We start from the raw sequence: 21272 nt of genomic DNA, 5'->3' as shown, positions 1-21272 counted from the left end.
ACATGTGGTCTCTGTCCCTGGTTCTTATCAGGACACTTCCTGCAGCATTTAGGACAAACTGCAGCCTTAAACGACGTCCTGCTGGAGCCGGATAATAATGAATTACAAGAATCATGTCTGGATGGAATAAAGACGTGGACTCGTTCTTCTACGTCTTGTTAAGAAATCAGAATCAGAATCAGAATTATTTTTATTGCCATGTATATATATATACTTTACAAACAAATTAAAAGCAACAATATCGAACAATATAAAAAAACAATATATACAGTAGTTATGTGTGGTTTTAAGGTGCAGATTGGTGATAGTGCCAGTAATAGTTATAAATTATGTGCAAGGGTGGGTTCTAGGAAGAAGGCAGTCCTAGAAATGTGTTTTAAATGGGAATCAAAGGACAGATCAGGATCAAAGATGTGGTTTCATTGGAAGTAAAGACAATGTCGTCTAGAGCAGCTTCATTATTAGATTATGTATCTCAAAGGTGTTTAGGGCCAAGTAATAAACTTTGCTCTGTTTGAAATACATGAGATCAGAGAGTGCAGAAACTTAAACTCTGGTTCCTGCTGAACTTAGAAGAATTCAGTCTGGAGAGCTTGAAGTGTTAATGATATATGGATAAATAATAAAAAGGTTAAATGATAATAAATGTCTGGGTCTTTAATGAATGTGGTTGAGTTAAAGGAGAACTCGGAGTCGAGCTGCAGCGCAGCACAAAAAGCTTTTATTTATTTTTGCAAGAAACAGAACTTGTTCAGACTTCGACCATATGAATATAACATCTGTCTAAATTACAGAGTAACATCAGATGTCGCTCGACAACAAACCAGAAACATCCCGACAGTCTTTGTTTAACAAATGACAGTGAATAATCAATAGATCAGTTATTGCAGATTCTTCATACACGTAGAAAACTGTTAATGTTGCTTTAATTATTTCCTCTCAAACGAAGACAACCTCCATCGTAAAAACAAACCAAAGAACAGGTGACGACCAAAGACAAGGTAGCAACAGGTACGAAAAGATAAACGAGAGGATTATGGATTAATAAATCTCGTCCTTTTTTAAAACATCTCCTTCTGATCATAAAGCAGAAAAGGTTCAGAACCAAGAACGAGCCGACGAGGATAACAAGGGACAAGGAAAAACTGTTCTGCTGCGATTTTAGTAATGATCATAAAATTTAAATCAAACTCAGGCTGAACTGGTTCAAATTGTTTCTCAAAAAATGTCAAATCTTGACCTTGACGTAAAAATTAACAATGAACTTATTTAATAAAAAAAAATGTACAGGTGAAAGTCAGAACATTTTGTTTTTCTCAGCCTTGTGACCCTCGTCGTCTCGTGCTCTGACATGACGACATCACAGGTGAAAAACAGCGAGTGGCGAAGCAGTGCAGCTGTGTTCGGGGGCGGGGTTTCAGGGGAAGGAGGACACCCACCTGTCCGTCTTCCATCGTTTACAGGATACTGGATAGTGGTGAAGAGGGGGTAGGGCCGACCCGTCCTATACCATTCTTCCTCAAACACTTTTTACTTCCCTATGGGTCAGTCGAAGGGGCTAAAGTCCCGTTCCAGATTCTCAGACTCGTCGTCATCAGAGAAGAAGTCGTCCTCGTCTATGTCATCCTCGTCGTAGTCCTCGTGCCACTCGGGGACGAATTCTTCATCGTACTCGTCATCCTCATCCTCGCCAGCCTCCTCTCCTGTGTTGTTGTTGTTATCCGAGTCTACAGCCTCTGACTTAGAGCTGAGGAGTCATCACAAGATTTCCTTTTTATAAAGAACTTTTACAAGTGCACATAGACATGCATGTTCAACTTCTGATAAAAACGAGCTGGACGACTGAGAATCCTCACAGATACTCACACTTTGTTGGCGTCACCGTGGTTGGACAGGTTGGACGCCTGAGGCGAGTCTAGTTCCTGACTGCTCTTCGTCTGATAACCCACCCGGAAGTCCTGCAACCACAGAAATAGGAAACATTCGGGACAGTTTCAGGAAATGTTCTGATCGTTTTAACATGTGCTAAAACTACATTTCTATTGACTTAAGTTTTCTGAACTTGTTCAATATTCTGTATTTAAACTGGTTACCTCAGATGCGATTCTGGCTTTAAGTTTATTTAAGAAAGAACCAGGTTAAATCCAATATGCTTTCAAATGGTTTCACACCAGTTTTCAGTCAGACCGGTGTGTACATTGTAGTCTGGTTGTACACTGGTTGTAAACTGGTTTTGAACTGGCTCCAGCCGGTCACCTGGGTGGAGTGCTGCAGGATGGCGAGCAGACGCTCCTGGATGCGTCGGATCAGTTCCAGTCCGGTGTTCAGGTGATCTGGTTTCAGCAGCCGCACACACGAGGCCAGGTCCGTGCACTGCAGCAACGTCTCCTCTGAGAAAACACGGCAGGTTCAGAAACTTTATGATGATGACGAGGACAATGACTATAACGAGGATGATGATGAAGGACAGTCTCACCCAGCAGGATCTGCAGAGCATTGGTGTGAAGATCCAGAGCCTCCGTCTGTTGCTCCATCACGTCCATCTTCTCCGTCTCCTGGTTGTAGTAGCTGTAGACGCAGGAGTAAGCGAGTACCTGCAGACGACAGAGCAGGGCACAGTTAACATCAACAGAGCCAGCACCTCCGATGATTACATCCACGACGATGGTTCTACCTTCCGAGCCTGAGCGAGGACTTTACAGGCGTCGATGACGAAGGTCAGCGACTTAATCTGCAGAGCTTCATTAATTGACGACACTTTGTTCTCCAAGTTGATGGCAAAGTCCTGAAACAACAAACCAAACGTCAATGCCGATGTTTCACGGATGCAAGGTCTACGAATAAAAACCACAGACAACTTCCTGTTCGACATTTGAAAACACAAACACAGTTGATAAAAAAAAATCCTGTTATGCCCCTGAACCCTGTGCTGCTAATCTGTGGTAGGTTGAAGATGAAGAGCATGTCCACAAGCTCTAACTTCAGCAGGCTCCTCAGGAGCACAGCTTCCACAATTTTCTTTTCGTTGTTATTGTTTAGTTCATGAACTGGTTTATTCAACTTTTTTCTCCTTTGTGTTGCTTCCCTTCGAGCCAGGGTTGAAATCAGAATTATGAATCATCTTCCTGTTTCACAACAAAAGCCCTCCACCCTGCTGGTTGTACCTTGGCCTGATGGTGGAATGTGCATCTCTCATTATAATCCTGGAACTTCTTCTCCTGACGTGCTGCTTTACTCACCTGCATTAAAAACACCATCATGATAAATCAGTTTAAACTACAAGTGTCCATCATTTCCTCATCAGGGCAGCACATGTTCAAACTCACCATGGCAGAGCAGTTGTAGTAATCTTTGTGCGTTGGTTTCCATGGTTTCAGACATCGCCAGCAGAACCCGTGGTTACATTTGGCACACGTCATACTGAGGAGGGAAGGAGAAAAGCTGAGTCATCCTGTGTGTGTGTGTACAGTGTGTGTGTGTAGGGTCTGTGTGTACGTACTGCAGACAGCCCTCGTTCTTCTCTATCGGAGCCTGGCAGCTCGGGCAGCGTTTGGAGATGAGTTTAGCGAGATGTTTGCTCTGAGCCTCTGAACTCATCCCCTCATAAAATCCTCCGTCGTCCATCCACTGAGACATGTGGCTGCAGCTGGATGGATAATGTGCCTAAAGATCATAGAGGTCAGAGGTCATCAAATCAGCCTACTGGTCTGCACATTCAACAAAGACTTAAGTGTGCGTGTGTCGGTCTGACGTGTAGTTGGCTGTGACCTCTGACCTCGGGGAAGTTGCAGCTGAAGCAGGACGACCAGCGGCACTTGGAGCAGGTTCCCATGCTGCCCATGTTCTCCGTACATAGAATCTGATCACAGCCCAGAGGGTTGGTGCACCACGTCAGGTTGGAACAACACTCTACGTACACCCGCAACATGGCCTTCTCATACTGGGAGGAGGAGGAGACGAGAGGAGGAGGAGAGTTGGATCGGGTTCTCATTTACATCAACCTATTGTTTGGACTTCCATTTGACTTTTATTGTGAAATCTTCTGCATACTAATTAATTTGAAACAATTCACAGACAGGAAGTGACAAGCTATTTATTTATTGACTCTCCATCCGAAGCTGGATCGCCCCCTGCTGTCTGTCTGCAGGACAGGTCATAACCCTGTCTCCTCCATTGCTGTGTCTCAATTCAGCGGCTGCATCCTTCGGAGCCGACTTTGGTTGCATTTAAAATAAAAAAATGTCATTACTACTTTAAATAACAGTTAGTCTCTCCAGCGCAGTGAATGATGGGATATGTTGGGAAGGATTCACCTGATGGAGCCTCAGTTGCTCCATTGCTTCCTGGTTGGAAGGAAACATTAGACTTCGAAATGTCTAGTTGTGCTGCAGCGACAGAATCGCTGTTCAAATGCAGCCTCGAAAGGAGGCGACGCTGAACTGAGACACAGCGTCTGTCCAACTGAGACACAGCGTCTGTCCAACTGAGACACAGCGTCTGTCCAACTGAGGAGACAGAGTCAAGCTATACGTTACCTTGGCGACAGTGTCTTTGTCAGTGAGGATGCTGAGAAAGAAATGAGACGTGGGCTGAGCCTGGCAGTCTGTGATTGGACAGTTACAGTTCATCACTAGGTTCTGTTCGATCCTCGCCGTCAGGTACTCCTGCCAGCACGACTAGAAAACACACACACACATTCCAAACTGAGATTTTTTAGACCAATTTTTCAAACCGAGGGCTATAAGAATTTCCCAGAATGCCATGGAAATCACCGGCAAGCTGCGAGACCCACAAATGAAGTATTTTCTCCATTAATAAGGAACTAAAAATTACTACAATGATTGTAAAATCTTGAATATAGTTTAAATGACTTGTTATTATTTTCACACCAAAAAAAAATAAAAATAAATTCACATGATCCAAACAGTCCATTAAAAGTGGGTCAGAAAGTGATGACCAGTCAAAATGTCCTCCCTATATAGAGTGCAGGATCCAAATGGTCCTCACAAAGATATCTGTGGAGGATCACACAAGCACACACACCTTGCAGCAGTAGTGCATGCAGCTCAGCGAGGGGACCAGCTCCGTGGCGGCGTTGCAGGGGCCCAGGCAGACGGGGCAGGTGGAGGCGGGGCTCGGTGGCGGCTGAGGGTTTCTGCACTTGATGCCGGCGGCCATGATGAGGGAGTCCGGGTCGTCGGTGTAGCGCTGCACCAGCAGGTCCACGTTCCACTTACAGTGAACCAGCAGGTGCTCAGCCCGGTCCAGGTCAAGACTCAGAGTCCCAGAAACCTGAAGAGACCGAGATCAGATCAACTGAGAGAACTGACCTGCGTCCACAGATGTCAGAAAACCAGAGAAACAGCTGAGTCACATGAAATCAAACTCACCTGCTGGACCGTCCTCTGCATCAGCTGACAGACTTCCTCCTGTGTCATTGTCCGACCCATCGAGAAGAGAACCGCATCCAGAACGCCATCCTCAAACGGCTGCAGACCTGAAGCCAGGCTGCCACACACAAACACACACACACACACACACACACACACACACACACACACACACACACACACACACACACACACACACACACACACACACACACACACACACACACACACACACACACACACACACACACACACACACACACACACACACACACACACACACACACACACACACACACACACACACACACACACACACACACACACACACACACACACAATCAATAAAATGATAAAAAAAATAAAGACCTGATGATGTTTGTTCCTTTAAGAACAGATGAACTGAGGATGGTTGTGAAGATGATGAAGTCGCTGAGACACTAAACTAACTTAAATAACCCCTGACAGCAAATTGATAGTGTATAGGGTCGGATGTCACACCGAATATCAGCTTGGTTTCCGGTGGTGGCGTTGTCCTTCCTTAATTCAGTGCGGCTCAAGCAGAACTGGGCCTGACCCTTCTTCGGAGTGGACGGGTCCTCAGGGAGGAACTCCACGATGTGCGGGTTTTCGTCATTGCGGCGGATGCAGCCTTTACCGATGACATGCATGATGCAGGAGAGCACGTCGCTGGTGCTACAGCTGAAACGACCTGCACCCGGAGAACGAGACGCATCCTGTTTCTGACACGATTCTAGAACCTGGAGGACGGACAAGACATGAACACAGAGAGATGTTAGCAAATCTGACCTGAGCAGGGCGCTGCAGGACAAGTTGATGGAACACAAATGTTTTGGTTTCAACATAAAAATTTAGTTTATGTAATTCTGGAGCTACGTTTTCCATGATGCTTTAACATGAGTTCAGTTTAAACCGAGTCAGACCAACAAAATAAAAGCTCCTGTTCTTTCAAAATAAAAACAAATGTCCATGTGACTGTGGTGTGACCTCTGACCTTAAAGACAAGGTTGTCGATGTGCATCTCCTTCTCCTGCTTCATGATGTGAACGATCAGGCAGTAGATATAGTTCCTCTTCCTCTCCAGCGACCTGGCCGCATCCTCGTCCACGTTCAGGTACGTCTGTGCGGGCAGCAGCCGGAGCGACTCTGGGGCGCCGTCCAGACTGCGAGCCGCCACCTGCTGGTTCAAACTCACCACACCTGAGGAGACAGAAAGTGAGTCAGATGAGGGGGAGGGTGTGTAAAGGTGTGTGTGTGTGTGTGTGTGTCTTTGTCTGACCTTGGCAGGGATCATCCAGCTGGCTGCAGATCAGCGGTCCTCCCTCACTGATGAGCGGCATCAGAGCATGCAGAAACATGGCGGCTGACAGACCTGTCGCCTGCAGCAGAGCGTCCACCTGAACCTCCTGAAACACAGTCAGTGACATCACAACGACTGAGGACAGATGAGCCTGACCAGAGGATCCACATCACACAGACACTGTGTGTGTGTGTGTGTGTGTGTGTGTGTGTGTGTGTGTGTGTTTGTCACCTCCTGCTCGTTGAGCTGCAGCAGGATGAACAACTGCAGCGTAGACACGTGCAGCGTCCAGCAGCCGAACTGAAGCTCAGCGTGTCCGAGCCACGTCCACTGCAGCCGCCGAGGCTTTGAGTGACTCAGACCACACATGGACTGACCTGACACACACACAAACATCAGTGTTATGATGTCATCACTACAGCAATGCACACCAGGAACAATAATAAGCTCGTCATGGAGGCCGACATGTTTTCTCACTCAGTCTGAGCAACGCTTCACGCATTCGTTTTGGTTTCCATTGTAATTTAGGGACAAACATCCCCTACGTGGGCTGCGTCTACCTATACTTGACTCTGATTGGCTTGTAGACGGCGTCTGATGGCGGCATGTTGTCGGTTGGGGGCATATCAGTCTTTCTGGTGGATGGAGGAAATCAATGAAACTTCATTTGGTTGCCAAGGTAACATCATGATGGTATCAGCACCTTCGGGTGCAGTACTCCACAGAAGTAGGGTACCTCCTGTGATTGGTCCAAAAGTCCAAACTATCCAACACAGTGTTTTCACTCTGGAACAGTGAAAGAGTCTGAAGCTCTGAACCGACCCAGGTGTGAACAAGTCCTGAGAGCTCTTAAAGGAATAGTTCAACCAAAAAAAAAAAACTATATAGAAATGATGGAGGGATTGGTGAAGTGTTTGGGTAAACAAAACATTTTGGGAATTTCAGGGATACACAGTGTTGCAGGTAAATCAAGACAGTTGAAGTCAATGGTGATCGATTCTTCAAACATGTAAAAACAGATCAACACAAAAGACCTCCCTACTGCTCCGGTGGTGTCATCCAAGTGTCTGTAAGCCCAGACAGTCCTAAATGACTCGAAGTGGCATCATTTACATCACCAGCCTAAATGTCTCGGTTATCCTCCTCTGGGGCCGCGTTCTCGGATGGATCACAGCTGACATTTATGCTAAAGACAGAATCGAATGTTTGGGGTTAGGAAACTTGGATGAGACCACCGGAGCAGGATGGTGCCTTTTGTGGGTTTTTTTCTGTAGTTTTTTACATTTGGACAACGAGGCACCAGTCATTTCAATTCTACTGATTTGGCTGCAACACTGTTTAGCCTGTCAATTTTCCTTTTGTGTGAACTATGCCTTTAATCCATGTTTATAAACATAAATCCTTTTTTACCTCTGCTTTGTGAGGTGACCTTTAGTGCTGTGACAGGGGCCTATAAATAAAATGTATTATTATTAATAAAGTTTGGCCAAAGAATTGGTGAACTGGAACTAACTGTGAGTGTAGAACTGGGTGAACTGGTGCAGATAGGAGCAAAGTTCCGGTGAAAAATGTTTTGCTGGTTCGTCCAGGAAGCAGAGCGAGGACACAGCCCAACAACGAGGAGACAGAACCAGAACCTGGGCATCGGCCTCATCCTCTGACTCCTCCCACTCTTGCGTCATCTACGGCAACAAGAAAAGGACTGAGATAAAAAACTGACTTCAAATCAAATCTCCAGTATGATGTCATCTGTTCACTTCACACGCAGTTTACTATCTCAGTTTAAATGAATATAAAATCAACAGTTGGTGCATTCAAAAAACTAAAACCTAAATGACATTAAAACAACCACGAGGAGGAGGCGTGTCTTCCTGCTCACCTGGTCGTGCTCCTGCAGTCGGCAGTCGAGCTGCTGCAGCCTGTACAGGTGAAACTCCTGCTGCAGCTCAGAAGACTCGCTCAGGTTCTTCAACATCTGCTGAGGGAAGCGATTTGGGAAGCAGCTGCCGATTTGATTGATGACAGCGTTCTCTAACCAAACATTGCCCTGAGCCAGCAGTCGGTCGCCCAGGTAGTACCTGAGGAGAGAAAAAGGGCTTTATGCCATCAGTTTTCATACCGACATGTTGCTGTGTTTGACTTGCGTTTGACTGCTTGTGGTCCATTGTCTAGTGATGCTCGCACCTGTAGAAGTGTTCGAAGGTGTTGGCGAGCTCCAGGCCCGACAGGAAGAGCATCGGCTCCAGAAACTGCTGCAGCCGCTCCAGAGTTGCCACGGTTCCGGACGCCGCGCCGCCAGCCTGAATCATCTGATCGATGTACTGAGCAAAACGCTCACTCACCTGCACACGAACAAAACTGCGTTATCACACTGGAGAGATCAAGTAAGCCCCAGTTTAAACTGGTTATAGGTAGAAGAGGAGGAAGTGCTTCAGTCGATTATGTTTTAATAATAAGTGTGAAAAAAAATCTAAATAATTATCCAGGACCAGTTAAACCGGAATAAAACAAAGCTGCATTTACATCTTGTAGAGCAATGTAGATCATTGACTTAAACCTGGTATATATATATCTGTAAATTTGATCCTAAAGGGAAACTGGGTGTTATGAGGCACGTTTGCTTCAAAACTATTTTATATCCAGAGGTTAAACAAGACTTACTCCTGTCAGGAGGTACATGCACGGTTCAGATCGTGAAAATAAACCAGACTTAATTCTGTCAGGACCTACATGCATGGCTCGGAGGATGGAGAGCTGTAGCAGCGCAGCAGAGAAGCCGTGTCGAAGGGCGAGGACAAACGCCGTCTGCTGCCCAAACAGCTCCTCCATGGCGTTCTTCAGCCGCAGGTAAAGAGTCCGGTAGCGCTCCACGAAGTCGGGATGCCTAGAGCTCAACTCCAGGAACTTCTTTACCTGGGGGTAGGGGTGGGGGATTCAACATCTGGACCGAACCACACGACGATCCACTGATGTTCAGATATAAACATGATGTTCTTACCTGGCGCTTTACCACCCCCTGCCAACAGAGGGCGATGCCTGCAATGCTACTGCTGCTCTTCACTTTGGGCTTTGCTGAGGAAGATGAAGAGGAAGACGAGGCAGAGGTGGCATCCTTGTTTTTACCATCTTTACCATCTGGAAGAGAAGTTGAAAATTGAAAGAAATTATCATTGACAGTTGAAACAAGGAAAATCAGATGAAAAGAAATGCCCGAAAAATAAAACGGAAGAAGCTCTTGACATGCTCGGTCCTTCCTTTCTATCTTAAGTCTATCTTAAAAGATTAGTGCTAGTGGCAACAGGAAATGTGCCTACAAAATAAGAACAGTCCAAACTAAAGGAAAATGAGAATGTGTCCTGATGACATCAGCGTTGTTTGTTTGAAGCAAGAAGAAAGTGTTGCCCTGTGCTAAACACTACAGGTATTACAAAATCAGATCATAAAAGCTGAAGTTTGAGTTTGAAGCTGAAGATAAAAAAAGGCAGAGGGTGGAACCGAAACATCAGTGAGAGTATTTTTCAGCTTTTCTTCTATATTATGGCATAAATGAACAAATTATTACAGCAACACTATTAAGTCTATTAAGCTGCTGTTTAAAATAGTCCCTAGGAAAGTTCCTGTTTTTGTTTGATTAATTTTCAAATGACACTATTTGTGTGTATCGTGTTTTTTAGGATCAGAAGCGCCACAGTCGCATGTTTTCAGTTAATCTCTGCTGCAGAGGGCGATGTGATGATTTCCTCTCCTCGTCTGGACAGGTAAAATGTCACAGAGCAGATAATGCACATAATGCAGATGAGCCGATGAATAGTTACTTACTCTTCTGCTCTTTGCTTCTGTTGAGACCTTCTGAAAAAAAAAAAAAAAAAAAAAAAATAGGCCTTTACACATGGAGTAAAAATCTTATTTTAAACAGATGAAATGTGATGAGAAATGACAAACCACATTAAAGTCAGTCTCAGGAAGAAACATTTACTTTCCCTTACAATTTAGATTTAAATAGAAACGCTGTTCCTTCCCAGCGTGCTGCTAGGTCTCCTTGTGCTCAGTGACAATGTTTGATCACAGATGATCTAAACGAAGAAGACAGCACAACAAACAATGTGGCGTTTCAGACTCACTCGATTTGACTGGCGGTTTCAGCTCCTCGCCGTCCATTTGACTCGTGTCCACGTGAACCAGCAGGTGTGTGAGACGTCTCACTCTGGAGTTAAAGATGGCCGCCCGACTTTTGCAGCGACGGGCTGACTCAGTGTTATCCAGGTACTCGCTGAGCAGCCAGGACAGAGGGCTAGACGCTGAGGATTCTGGGTAAAAAAAAAGAGCATATGCGAGGACAAGCTTCAGTGTTTTACCTTTTCTGTGACAACCAAACTGAAGACTGAACTTTATTGTAAAAGAGCAATTTTCAAACACAAACTTACAAAATAATTAACAAATAATACTTGACTACTGTGTATGTCTGTGTGCATCTGTGTACCTGACTGTGTGATGCTATGGACGATTGGGGTGATCAGAGCTTCCCAGCAAGTCCGACCAAGAGCTTCAGCTGCTTCAGCGTCAGGAAGAAAACGATCAGCAAACATCTGCTCATGTCTTAGAGCGCTGTTCAGTCTGAGCCACAGAGACACACACACACACAGAGAGGGAGAGAGAGACTAATTACACTGAAGGATACATGATAAAATTACATACAGTTTATGTTCTCATAGAAAAATTATAAATGAAGTACATGTCCATGTTCCAGCTGTTGGTCTGTGAAGGAGCAGAGATCCTCTCTGTTTCCCCACATCAGCCTGAAACTCTCCAGGTCATGTGTCTCCTGACCTTATTTTTTACTTACTCCAGTACTCTTACTCCAGCAGCACTAGACTAGCTTAGCATAAAGACTGGAAACAAATAGTGTTGCTTAACTAGGAGCAATGCTATATTTCTGTCATATGACTATCATTACTACAGTGTTATAAGTGCATTAATAGTATTATTGGAGGTGGTTACTTGTTGAAGAGCTGCAGCAGCTGCGTCTTGTCGTCCATCACTTCCTGACACCAGGTGTGAGCCTTAGTGCTGTAGAACAGGTACGTCCGACAACAGAGCTGCTCCTTAAACACCGGCCAGAATGTCGGCTTTGGACCCAGAACCTCGAACCCATGGACCCGAGTGTCGATCCCGCCCTGTTACAAAGGACAAGGGGTCAGGATACTACAGAAGGATTATGCTAAATCATGGACTGGAGTATGATCTAGAGTATGAACTGAACTTTTACCTGCTGGCATCTCTTGATCCTGATCTGGATGATGGACCAGAAGCGAGACATGTTCTCCAGCAGAACCACACGACTGGCTGAAGGAGTCACGTTCACCTGCACAGACACACAAACACAACATGAACACTTTATCTGTGTCTATTACAACACATATGTACCCGTGGTAACATGTAGATTTGATGTTGAGGCTCACAATGTTGAGCTCCGTGTTGATGTTGGTTGGGTCGTCTCCTCCCAGAACCAGAACCCGGGCCGGCATATAGCTGGAGTCCTCGCTGGCCACCAGGATGGCCAGTTGCCTACACGGACGGACGGACACACACACAGTGAGTACACTGCAGTACCCACACATGTATCAGTATTAGCGTGTAAGCGTGTCACCTGATGACGACTCCTTTGTGCATGTAGACGTTGATGAAGTGTGACCCTGTGCAGCCGTTAGATTCCCAGTACGTTTTCGGGTTCTTGTCGGTCAGTTTGTTAGCTCGATGGTGATTGGATGAAACCTCCACCTTCTCCCAGCACTTGTCCTCCTTCAGCTCCACACTAGACCCTGAACACAGCACGAGTTCCAGCTGTCAAAACGCCATAACCTCAAGATTCACTTGTGTGTGTTTGTCTGTGTGTGAGTGTCTGTGATTACGTAACCATGTGACTAGGTTGTGATAGATTGATGTGTGTACAGTAAGTGTTTGTCTCAGAGACATCTCACAAACAGGAAGTGGATTAATGTACCTTGGCACAGGTTCCTGAGGAAGACGTCGAAGAAGGGGATGTTGATTGGTTGATGGCTGCGGCGGTGCTCCTCGATCTGACCCAGAACCATCTGGCAGAAAAAACAGCGACCACAAAAAGGACTCCAGTTACGAAGTGTGAGCCATCTCGCTTCCTTCCAATCTCTGAAAAGTGCAATAGCGACAAAACATGGGCCAATGGCATCGTCCGCTGCAACAGCATCGCGGGGGAAAACTTCACCCTCAACATAGCCCGAAAAAACTGTCGGGCGGACCTGCTCTCGGACCTGCAGGGGCTGTGCCATGTAGACCGACTGTGACGTCAATTCTGGTCGTATTCCCATTCGACGCACTCTAGCGTATAGTTTCTCACGTAGAGGAACCACAACAAGTCGCGGGATGTTTTTTTTTTTCAAGAATTTTTGGGACGGTAGACATGCCAGATACCAAATTAACGTGTAGAAGCACTACAAAAGTGGAATTTTCATAATATGTCCCTTTTAAGACATTTTTTTTTAATGAAGTATCGATCTTATTGTCTTAATTTTCAGTCATCACATGCCTCGAACAACCTCAAGCTAAATTTAAAAGATGTTGGCTAAATAACAGCAATTGAGAATTTGTGTCATTCATAACCCGATTAATCGCTTCAATAATCGATGACTAATCGACTATCAGAATAGTTGTTGGTTGCAGCCCTACTTTGACCCTTCACTGCCTCACTGATAGGACAGGGGCATCTCTACCCCGCCCCTCTCTCCCTCTGTGGTTACCTGTATACAGCCGGCGAGGACACTGGTGGTCATCTTCTTGTAGAGGCTGGCATACTTCTCGCAGTCGGAGATTAGGTCACGGAGCTCGGTGACGAGCAGCAGGTTTGTGCCATGTTTGTCCAGAGCTTTCACCAGAGCGTCTTTCATCCCCAGACGACACATCACCACTGCGTAGTCTTTGTTCAGAGACGCCAGCCGGTACAGGAAGCGAACAAACTGCTGGACCACCTAAGGACAAATCTCAGGAGGTTAATTCATGTCAGCAGGCTGGTTTCAGTTCCCATTGTCACACTGCAGAAGGGCACCTCTCTGTCGTTGACGAATGCCGTCATTGATGATAGGCAGGGCTCAATGCTTTCGTGCCACGGCAGCACATCCTCCTGGTAGTTGTCCAGGATCTTGTTCAGGATCCTGCATGAATCAAAACAAAGTCAAGATTTATCACTGTGATAACAACAACGCCACATAGAGGTCAGGTTGTGATTTGCCCGTGCCTGAGGATGGAGAGCTGCACGGCTCGGTCGGCTCGGTGCTGCTCCATTAGACGAACAAGGTCCTGGTACGTGTCACGACTGTGAGTAACCTGATCAAGAAACACAGACTGATCAATAACCATAATGATCCGGTCGCTATGAATATTACATTAAATTATTTCGCTGTTATCAAACCGCAGGATGTGTAGAATGTAAAGACGTCTCATGACAAACACTCAGAGCGAAGCATCTTCTCTAACAAAGGATCTTTGAGTTTTAACATCAAGAACCAACGTTTCCTCCATCGCACAATCTGTGAGGTGTGTGTGTACCTGACTGCGTTCATCCTCCAATTGTGAGGCGTCGTCACACAACAGCTGCTCCAGAGTCTGAATAACCTCTTTAGTCGCTGTCAGCTCCTTCAGACTCACAACCAACATCTGGAGCTCAAAATCCAGCTGTTCAAGATCGTCTACAAGAGAACACACACGCACAGTTTAGAAACATTGAGCTTTGTTTATAACCCTCGCAAATTGAAATGAGTCTGCTGTTATTTAAATATAAATTTGTCATAAATTAGTAACTTTTTTTAAATGAATAAATAAATCAAACCCCATGGTTACATGATTGAGTTTAAATGATAATAGTTTAAATGTGAACGACGGTGCTGCAAAGTCATGCAGCGGTTTTTGGAATTTCTTGCCCCAAGCACCCTAACCCTATACACTCTTACCTTTGCTCTCCAGTTTGTGGACCATGGAGATGTGGTTGAGAGCGATGATGGCAAGCATGGTCTCCGCTCGGGAGAGAGTCAGACATTTCTTGAGGACGGTGGTGACTTCACATGCTACCAGCTGCTCCGCCAGACTCTTATGGTTGGAGATGAGCATGATGATAACAAGCAGGCCATTACGCACTGACAGCATGCAGCTGCACAGAAGAAATCAGTCATCAACACTCAGGAGGCAATCAGCAACAGAAAAACCTGAACCGGGAGTTGGTACGTTACCCTTTAGTCTTGAGCATGAGGTCGATGGCGGAGGGAATGGCTCCCAGCAGCCCTTGGGAGCCTTCAGGCGTGGCCGAGCCGATGCTGGCAAAGATCTCCAACATCATTTGAGTGCCTGACTCTGAGAGAGGAAGACCACTGCCGACGCTGCGGAGGTCGTGTTTACTGGCTCCAGTGATCACCTTCAGAGTCTGATAGGGGGACGCTAACGTTAGCTATGTAGTATTAGTAACTCCACTTGTCTAAGTTCACATGTACAACAACTGAGGATGTCATGCAAATATTCAGTGCCATCTAATGATGAAGTTATATTTTAGAAGCAATATCTGTATATACATAAATACATTGAGTGTGTGAGTGTGTGTGTGTGCTATTTTTCGAAATGGCCACGGAGAACATTTCTCACCGCGAGCGCCAGCTGCTGAACATGTGTGACCGACGAGAACCCCTGCATGCAAGTCAGGATGGCTTTGACTCCGCCCTCAGTGGCGAAGGAAACTCTCCACTCATATTTCAGCATGAGGAGGTGAATGAGTCTCAGCGTGCTGATCACCATGTCTTTACACGACGACGACAGAAGCTCCACGAGCAGCTTCAGCACCTTGTCCCTGTCGAAACCAACAGAATCAGTCTGACGTCAAGGTCAGGAATCTATCCTAGATCACTCCTCTCTGTTAGACCAGCTTATCCAATCCTTGCAACCCTGTTGCGGTGCGTTTCTCACCGAATGGTCTGAGCAGATTCGCTCCTCATGTAGTTTTTCTCCTGCGCTCCTCTCTCCTCCATCAGTCTGGTGATGAAGAGCACAGCAGCGAGCTGCTGTGCCCGGTCTGAGCCTGACCCCCCCTTCCTCAAGACGTCCACCACCTCCCCCATCTTCTCCAACGCCGTCTTCTTCCCCTGGACCATTAGGTTATTAAACACTGCAGGGAGATCAGGTTGAGAGCGGTTGATACAGAGACATGGATAGAAACTTAAAGCTGAAGATCTTCTTTCTCTTTCTCACCTGTAGGGTTAGGTATCGTTGGTTTTTCTGATATTGGTGATAAATCAATACAAAGGGTACATTGTAAGTTGGAATTTAACATAATCACAATTAAGGGTTAGGGTCTATTTAATTTGAATATAATATGTTTTCTGGAGTGTAAAGTAGCTAATAGCTAACTGTTGGCTGCCAGAGTCATGAAGAGTGTTGTCACGTTGCCTGTGAGCAGAGAAACTCTCAGTACAGAGCTGAGGTACAGAAATCTGAGCTGTGATTGGCCCTGTGGGTAACAGCTGTTTAGGTTATATGTACTGTATCTAAGCCTGCTCACCTGTGATCTTGAGCTCCAGGTCATCAGGGAGCTCCCTGTCGTCCTCTGCTGGCAGCTCGCTCTCCATCTCTGAATCGGCAGGAACCTCCTTCTTCAGTTTCTTTGAGACAGAGCCCATGACTGATGACGACGAGGAGCCTGGTGCTCCTCCTCCCAGCGCTGATGAGGTCAGAGAGCTTTCAGCTGAAAAAAGAGAGCGAGAGTAAGCAGTGTCGTCTTGACAACAAACTCTAGTTTGTGGCGTCTCCGTCCTCACCCAGCAGCTCTTCATCCTCCAGACGTCCTCCTCCTCTCTTCAGATAGTGTTTGGAGAAGGCGTGGGAGCACAGCAGGTCGCTCAGACACGACGACGGCAGCTTCTGCTTCAGGTAGTGAAGCAGCTTCTTGGCCATGTCTCCAGGGACGGAGAGACTGATCAGGTACGAGTCGTCAAGGTCTCCATCCTGCAGGAAGAGTCAAATGTATTCACCTGAAACCTGTCCCAACACAGTTGAGCCACCTCCTCCCGTTTTTATTTTCTAAGCTTCACTGATGGACACAACGTACCAAAGGCTCAGTTTCCCAGCATTTTCTGTGACTGCTGTGTTGTCTGCGTGTTACCTGCTCCTCAAGGCTCTGCAGCAGAATGCCATTCATTTCCTGCTGCTGTTTCAGCTCCAGCTTCTTGATGAAGAAGATTATCTCCCACCACTCTGCTCGGCTCAGAGCTGCAGGCTCTGCTTGCAGACCCTCCAACAGGTAGGGCAGCGAGTAGAGACCACCCGGGGGCTTCGAGAAGAATGTCTGATTCACTGAGGAGAATTTTTTTTTCAGTTTCTGGATCAGATGGATACAGGTGAGTGTCAAGTAATCAGATTGTACCTGCGGTGAGTTTGAGCGTCTCTGTGAGGGACGAGGCTTTTTCCTGTGTTTCTTTCTCGGCCTGAGTGCTGCTGCCGCTGCCCAGAATCTCCACCATATGCCAGTGGACCCAGTATGTCCTGGACAGCGAGTTCCAGTACACCTTAATGCAACACAAAAACACATAGGTCAGAACTGATTCAAAACACTTCGAACTTTAGTTTTTAGTTTTGTTCCCTCTGAACCTCAGTTTTCACTTCAGTCTTTACAACAGCAGGGGGCGCTGCAACCATCCAGCTGTGAGTTTCTATTTTAAAACACTAACTTCTTTCATCGTTCATGAATCAACTGTTGTTTTACTGAGCATCACTCATCTGCTGCATCAATGGCCAAAGAATGACTAAAATGAAGATTTATGATCTGAACATGTGAATAAAAGAAATCTTTAAATTGATTGTGATGATTAAATGATTAACTAATTTCCTCACCTGAACGGGTGGCGAGCCGTCATTGCTGTAGCGAAATTCTCCTTCATCTCCAGCGCTCACCTCCTCGTAGTCCTCCAGCATGCGGACCATCATGCCGCTCTTTAGGTTGTCCTGGACATACTCCACGTAGGCTGAACGGCAGGCGAAGTCGGAGCGTGTTTTGAATCCGTTTCCCAACTTCTTCTTCGGCGGTGTGATGGCGGGGGCTGCGACGGCGGAGCTGATGGGGAGAGCGATGGGGGAGGTGCAGAATCGAGGCTGGAAGATGGACCTGAGGACAGGGTGAGACGCCTCCTCCACCTGCTCTTCCCCGACAACTCCTCCTCCGGGGCAGTGGGTGGAGCCGTTGGGGAGCAGGCGGTTGCGGTCCCAGCCCATCACTCGGACCAGTTCTGAGATCAGATTTGCCATTGCCATGGTGAAGTCGAACTCCCGCTGGACCCTTAGGTGCTCCGTATGGTGGCCGGTGCTGGTGGAGGGGCTGGCATCCTGTCTGTCAGAGATAGAATCCGTCCCCGCTGTGTTGAGTTTGTCCATGAGAGACGTGACGCACAGGTAACGCTTAACCAGAGAGAAAAGTAGCTTTCCCGGAATCTGATATACAACAAGAAGAACGTATAAGAGTAAGCAACGCCACTCCTCCTCCTGCAGGGTTACTGTTGGGGTCATTGAACAGTGTCTCACCTGAGGCAGGTGAATCCCCTCGAAGGAGATGCCATGCTCCTCCGAGGACGTGGTTTCGGCAAAAAGCTCCAGCAGCGTGTAGCGGTTGTCGAAGTCCATGTGCTGCTCGATGCCGTCCTGCTGACTAAGAGACAGGAGGACGTATGCTCGACTTCCTGCGGGGATGGAAATGAGAAGATAAGCCATCACACCTTTCCTCACCTGTCTGCTGCTCTGATGATATAACTCACACAGAACCATTACAAAACATGCGCCTGTAGAATATTACATTAGAGTTACAGACACCGTGTGAGAGGTTCAGTTCATCACTATGGAAACACTAGTTAACAGTGATCTTGTAAATAAAGTTTTTATTTTGATCTCACCTGCGTCGTGTGAGGCCAGAGCGCGGAGCATCTTCCCAGCACTGCGTCTGGTCTGTGTCTCCTTGTTGCACAGCAGCTCCATCAGCAGGTTGAGGGCGCCCGTCTCCTTGAAGACTCCGACCAGCGAGCCGATGCCGGCGTAGGCACTCAGCACGTGGATGGTGTGAGTGATGCTGATGGAGAAGTCGCTCTTCTTTGCCATCTGCTTCCTTGCCCGACACACCAGGTTCTTCACGTCTTCCTTCATGTCTGACAGCTCCATCTCGTCAAAGGTGACGTCTGCCGGGAACTCGTCGCCACTTCTCCTCTGGGCTCCATCTGCTGTCTCACCGCCCTGCTGCGTCTCGTACAGCTGCAGGGGGCGCTGTGTGTCTGTTTTCCTCTTGCCCAGCAGAGTGGGGCAGTTGGCGTAAACATCCTCTGTCGACATCCACATCAGGATGTTCTCCGGTTTGGATTCACCTGATGTGGAGCTGCTGGACCCGCCCACTCCAGAGCTGCCCCCACCCGCCCCACTTGTCTCATTAGCCCCGCCCGCAGAGCTGGAGCCGTCATCTATAGTGACGAGGCACCAACGAATCAGGTACTCTGTTTGGCTATCATGGGTTCGGCGTTGGCGGATCAGCTCCTCAGGATACGCCTGCAACTTCGGGCCTAGCTGGACCAGAAGGTTCCCATTGCGGCGTTCGCCCACCATGGTCGCTATCGAGACAACAGAGGATCAGAGGTAAAGACAGAAGAGGAGGACACAGAGGAAGGAGGACACAGAGGAAGGAGGAAGGAGGAGATATTAGAGATGGTGAAGGTCTCCTCTTGTCACAAGTTGAGGAGTGGAGCCTTGGTGAGCCTGAGTTAAAGAGATTAATTTATTGACTTCTCTCCGTCTCCAGTGGGATGTGCCCCTTCTCTATCAACCAGTCAACTGAAGTGAATCCGCACAGGTTGAGTAAACAGCAGTGACACGTTCACGGTCACGCTCAAGTTCTTCAGTTCCGCTTTAACACTACGAGCCGCTGCTGGGCTCCGTCTAATACCTGGACTAACCCTCAGACCAGCCCGAACGCATGAGCTCAGACTCGGGCTGACAGTTAGGACTCGACCTCTGATCAGGTTTTTCACATGATCGGCAAACTTAATGGTTCTTTACCTGGTTAACAAAGGACCGGCTTCTCTAACCCACGTCACTGAGTCGTCCATTAGTTAACCCCCACTGGTAGTTTAAAGTAAAAGTGCGGAAAACGTCACACCAAACTCCGTTTTAAAATCGTCAGATGAGTTAAAACGATGATTGAAGCCGTAAAAACAATGTGAATGGGATCAAAGTGTGGTCGCTGGTCGGTGACGAATCTTCTGGTGAATTCGGGATGAACAAACGGAAGTTTATATAAAGTTCGCCTGAGTTCAGCCTGAGCTCTGACTCACCAACCCTCGACTCTCCGGGCTGTCAACAGATTAACAGTTGATCTTGTGTTTGATCAAATGTCGGAGGTTATATTTGATGTCATTATTATAACATGTGGGTCATATGACGTGAATCCTGACGCATATTCAAAGTCTAAAATAAAACCTTGTGTTTCCTATCGCTTTAAAGTATTACTGAACTTCATCAGCTGCGGTTCCACCGGACTCCGATGGGCTGTTGTGTCAGTGCCGGGGCTCGCTTCGTGTCGGGCCGAGCTCCGGGACACTGACCCTGGATGTGAGTCACGAGCACCGGGCCTGTCCAGCTGTCCGCCCGGGTCAGCCCGGGAAGCGGCCGAGCTGACACGCTCCGGCCTGAATGCAGAGCCGCCGACATGTGAGCTCTTACCTTCCGAGTCCCAGACTTTTTCCCTGGCTTGAGTTTTCCTCCGAACCCGCTGTTTCCTCTTCCGACCAGAGCTGTCGTGTCCCGGGAAGCAGCGGCTCGTTTCCTCCGGAGCTTCGAGTTGCTGGATGCGCATTAACGCCCTGAAACAGGAAGAGCATCGAGCCCCTCTTCTTCTACTGTGTGTGACGGTGCATACAGTGCACTGCCCCCTGCAGGACAGGGCCACATCATACATTCAATGTAACCCTGATAATAACAGGAAGAGTAGGAACCACAGTATTAATATATATACCCTTAACTTATTCCTACTGTATTATCCCACCTATAGTGTATTCATATTTTTATATATATAACCTGCTCTTAGTGTATTCATCATTCTTATATCATACCTTACCTCTTAATACTGTTCATATTCCATTTATATTTCCATTTATATTCCATTTATATTTCTAGCTGTACTTCATATTTATTTACATATTCCATCTCTGCACTTTAACTGCCATTTTTTTTGCACCTCTGGTTAGATGCTAAACCGCATTTTGTTAGGGTTAGGGTAACTTGTACTTTGCAATGACAATAAAGTTGAATCTAATCTAATATGTATTATATACACTCCCGTTCAAAAGCTTGGGGTCACTTAGAAATTTGCTTATTTTTCAAAGAAAAGCATAGTTTTTTTCAATGAACATAACATTAAATTAATCAAAAATACACTCTATATAGTGTTGATGTGGTTAATGACTATTTTAGGTGGAAAGGTCTGGTTTTTAATAAAATATCTATATAGGTGTGTGGAGGCCCAT

General features: G+C 46.7%; 1 protein-coding gene across 3 annotated transcripts; it reads right to left on the bottom strand.

Moving 5' to 3' along the window:
* Window positions 1–699: 699 nt before the first annotated feature.
* Window positions 700–20610, bottom strand: LOC133965826 (cullin-9). Of its 3 annotated transcripts, none has more exons than XM_062400382.1 (45): window positions 20470–20610; window positions 18660–19361; window positions 18295–18449; window positions 17611–18204; window positions 17144–17285; window positions 16829–17073; window positions 16539–16725; window positions 16283–16465; window positions 15691–15889; window positions 15373–15574; window positions 14967–15157; window positions 14691–14887; window positions 14290–14429; window positions 13979–14067; window positions 13790–13895; window positions 13485–13712; window positions 12713–12803; window positions 12359–12530; window positions 12171–12276; window positions 11978–12073; window positions 11710–11885; window positions 11192–11325; window positions 10833–11018; window positions 10531–10560; window positions 9710–9846; window positions 9442–9624; window positions 8896–9053; window positions 8591–8789; window positions 8225–8393; window positions 6943–7088; window positions 6691–6817; window positions 6406–6611; window positions 5892–6151; window positions 5391–5508; window positions 5044–5292; window positions 4536–4676; window positions 3776–3940; window positions 3500–3663; window positions 3327–3420; window positions 3165–3239; window positions 2675–2785; window positions 2477–2594; window positions 2257–2390; window positions 1867–1958; window positions 700–1747 (listed from the first exon to the last, which is right to left on the bottom strand). In XM_062400382.1, exons 1-45 carry the CDS (start codon window positions 20600–20602, stop codon window positions 1546–1548), a joined length of 7932 nt encoding a protein of 2643 aa, XP_062256366.1. In that variant the 5' UTR covers window positions 20603–20610; the 3' UTR covers window positions 700–1545. The 3 variants fall into 3 exon arrangements, with proteins under 3 accessions (XP_062256366.1, XP_062256367.1, XP_062256368.1); XM_062400383.1 differs by having other exon boundaries at window positions 10531–10557; XM_062400384.1 differs by having other exon boundaries at window positions 16883–17073.
* Window positions 20611–21272: the final 662 nt, after the last annotated feature.

Source organism: Platichthys flesus, chromosome 12 (genome assembly GCF_949316205.1).
Source record: "Platichthys flesus chromosome 12, fPlaFle2.1, whole genome shotgun sequence".
In the NCBI taxonomy this organism is placed as follows: Eukaryota; Metazoa; Chordata; class Actinopteri; order Pleuronectiformes; family Pleuronectidae; genus Platichthys; species Platichthys flesus.
This window is presented reverse-complemented; position numbering and strand designations above follow the sequence as displayed.

What these genes read in the sequence shown, in the direction of transcription:
- LOC133965826 (XM_062400382.1), bottom strand. Translation starts at nt 20,602, where the DNA reads ATGCGCATCCAGCAACTCGAAGCTCCGGAGGAAACGAGCCGCTGCTTC. An exon ending in CTCATGCTCAAGACTAAAGG is followed by an intron (nt 14,888 to 14,966) that starts GTAACGTACCAA and finishes TCTTCTGTGCAG; the next exon opens with CTGCATGCTGTCAGTGCGTA. An exon ending in GACTGCAGGAGCACGACCAG is followed by an intron (nt 8,394 to 8,590) that starts GTGAGCAGGAAG and finishes TTGTTGCCGTAG; the next exon opens with ATGACGCAAGAGTGGGAGGA.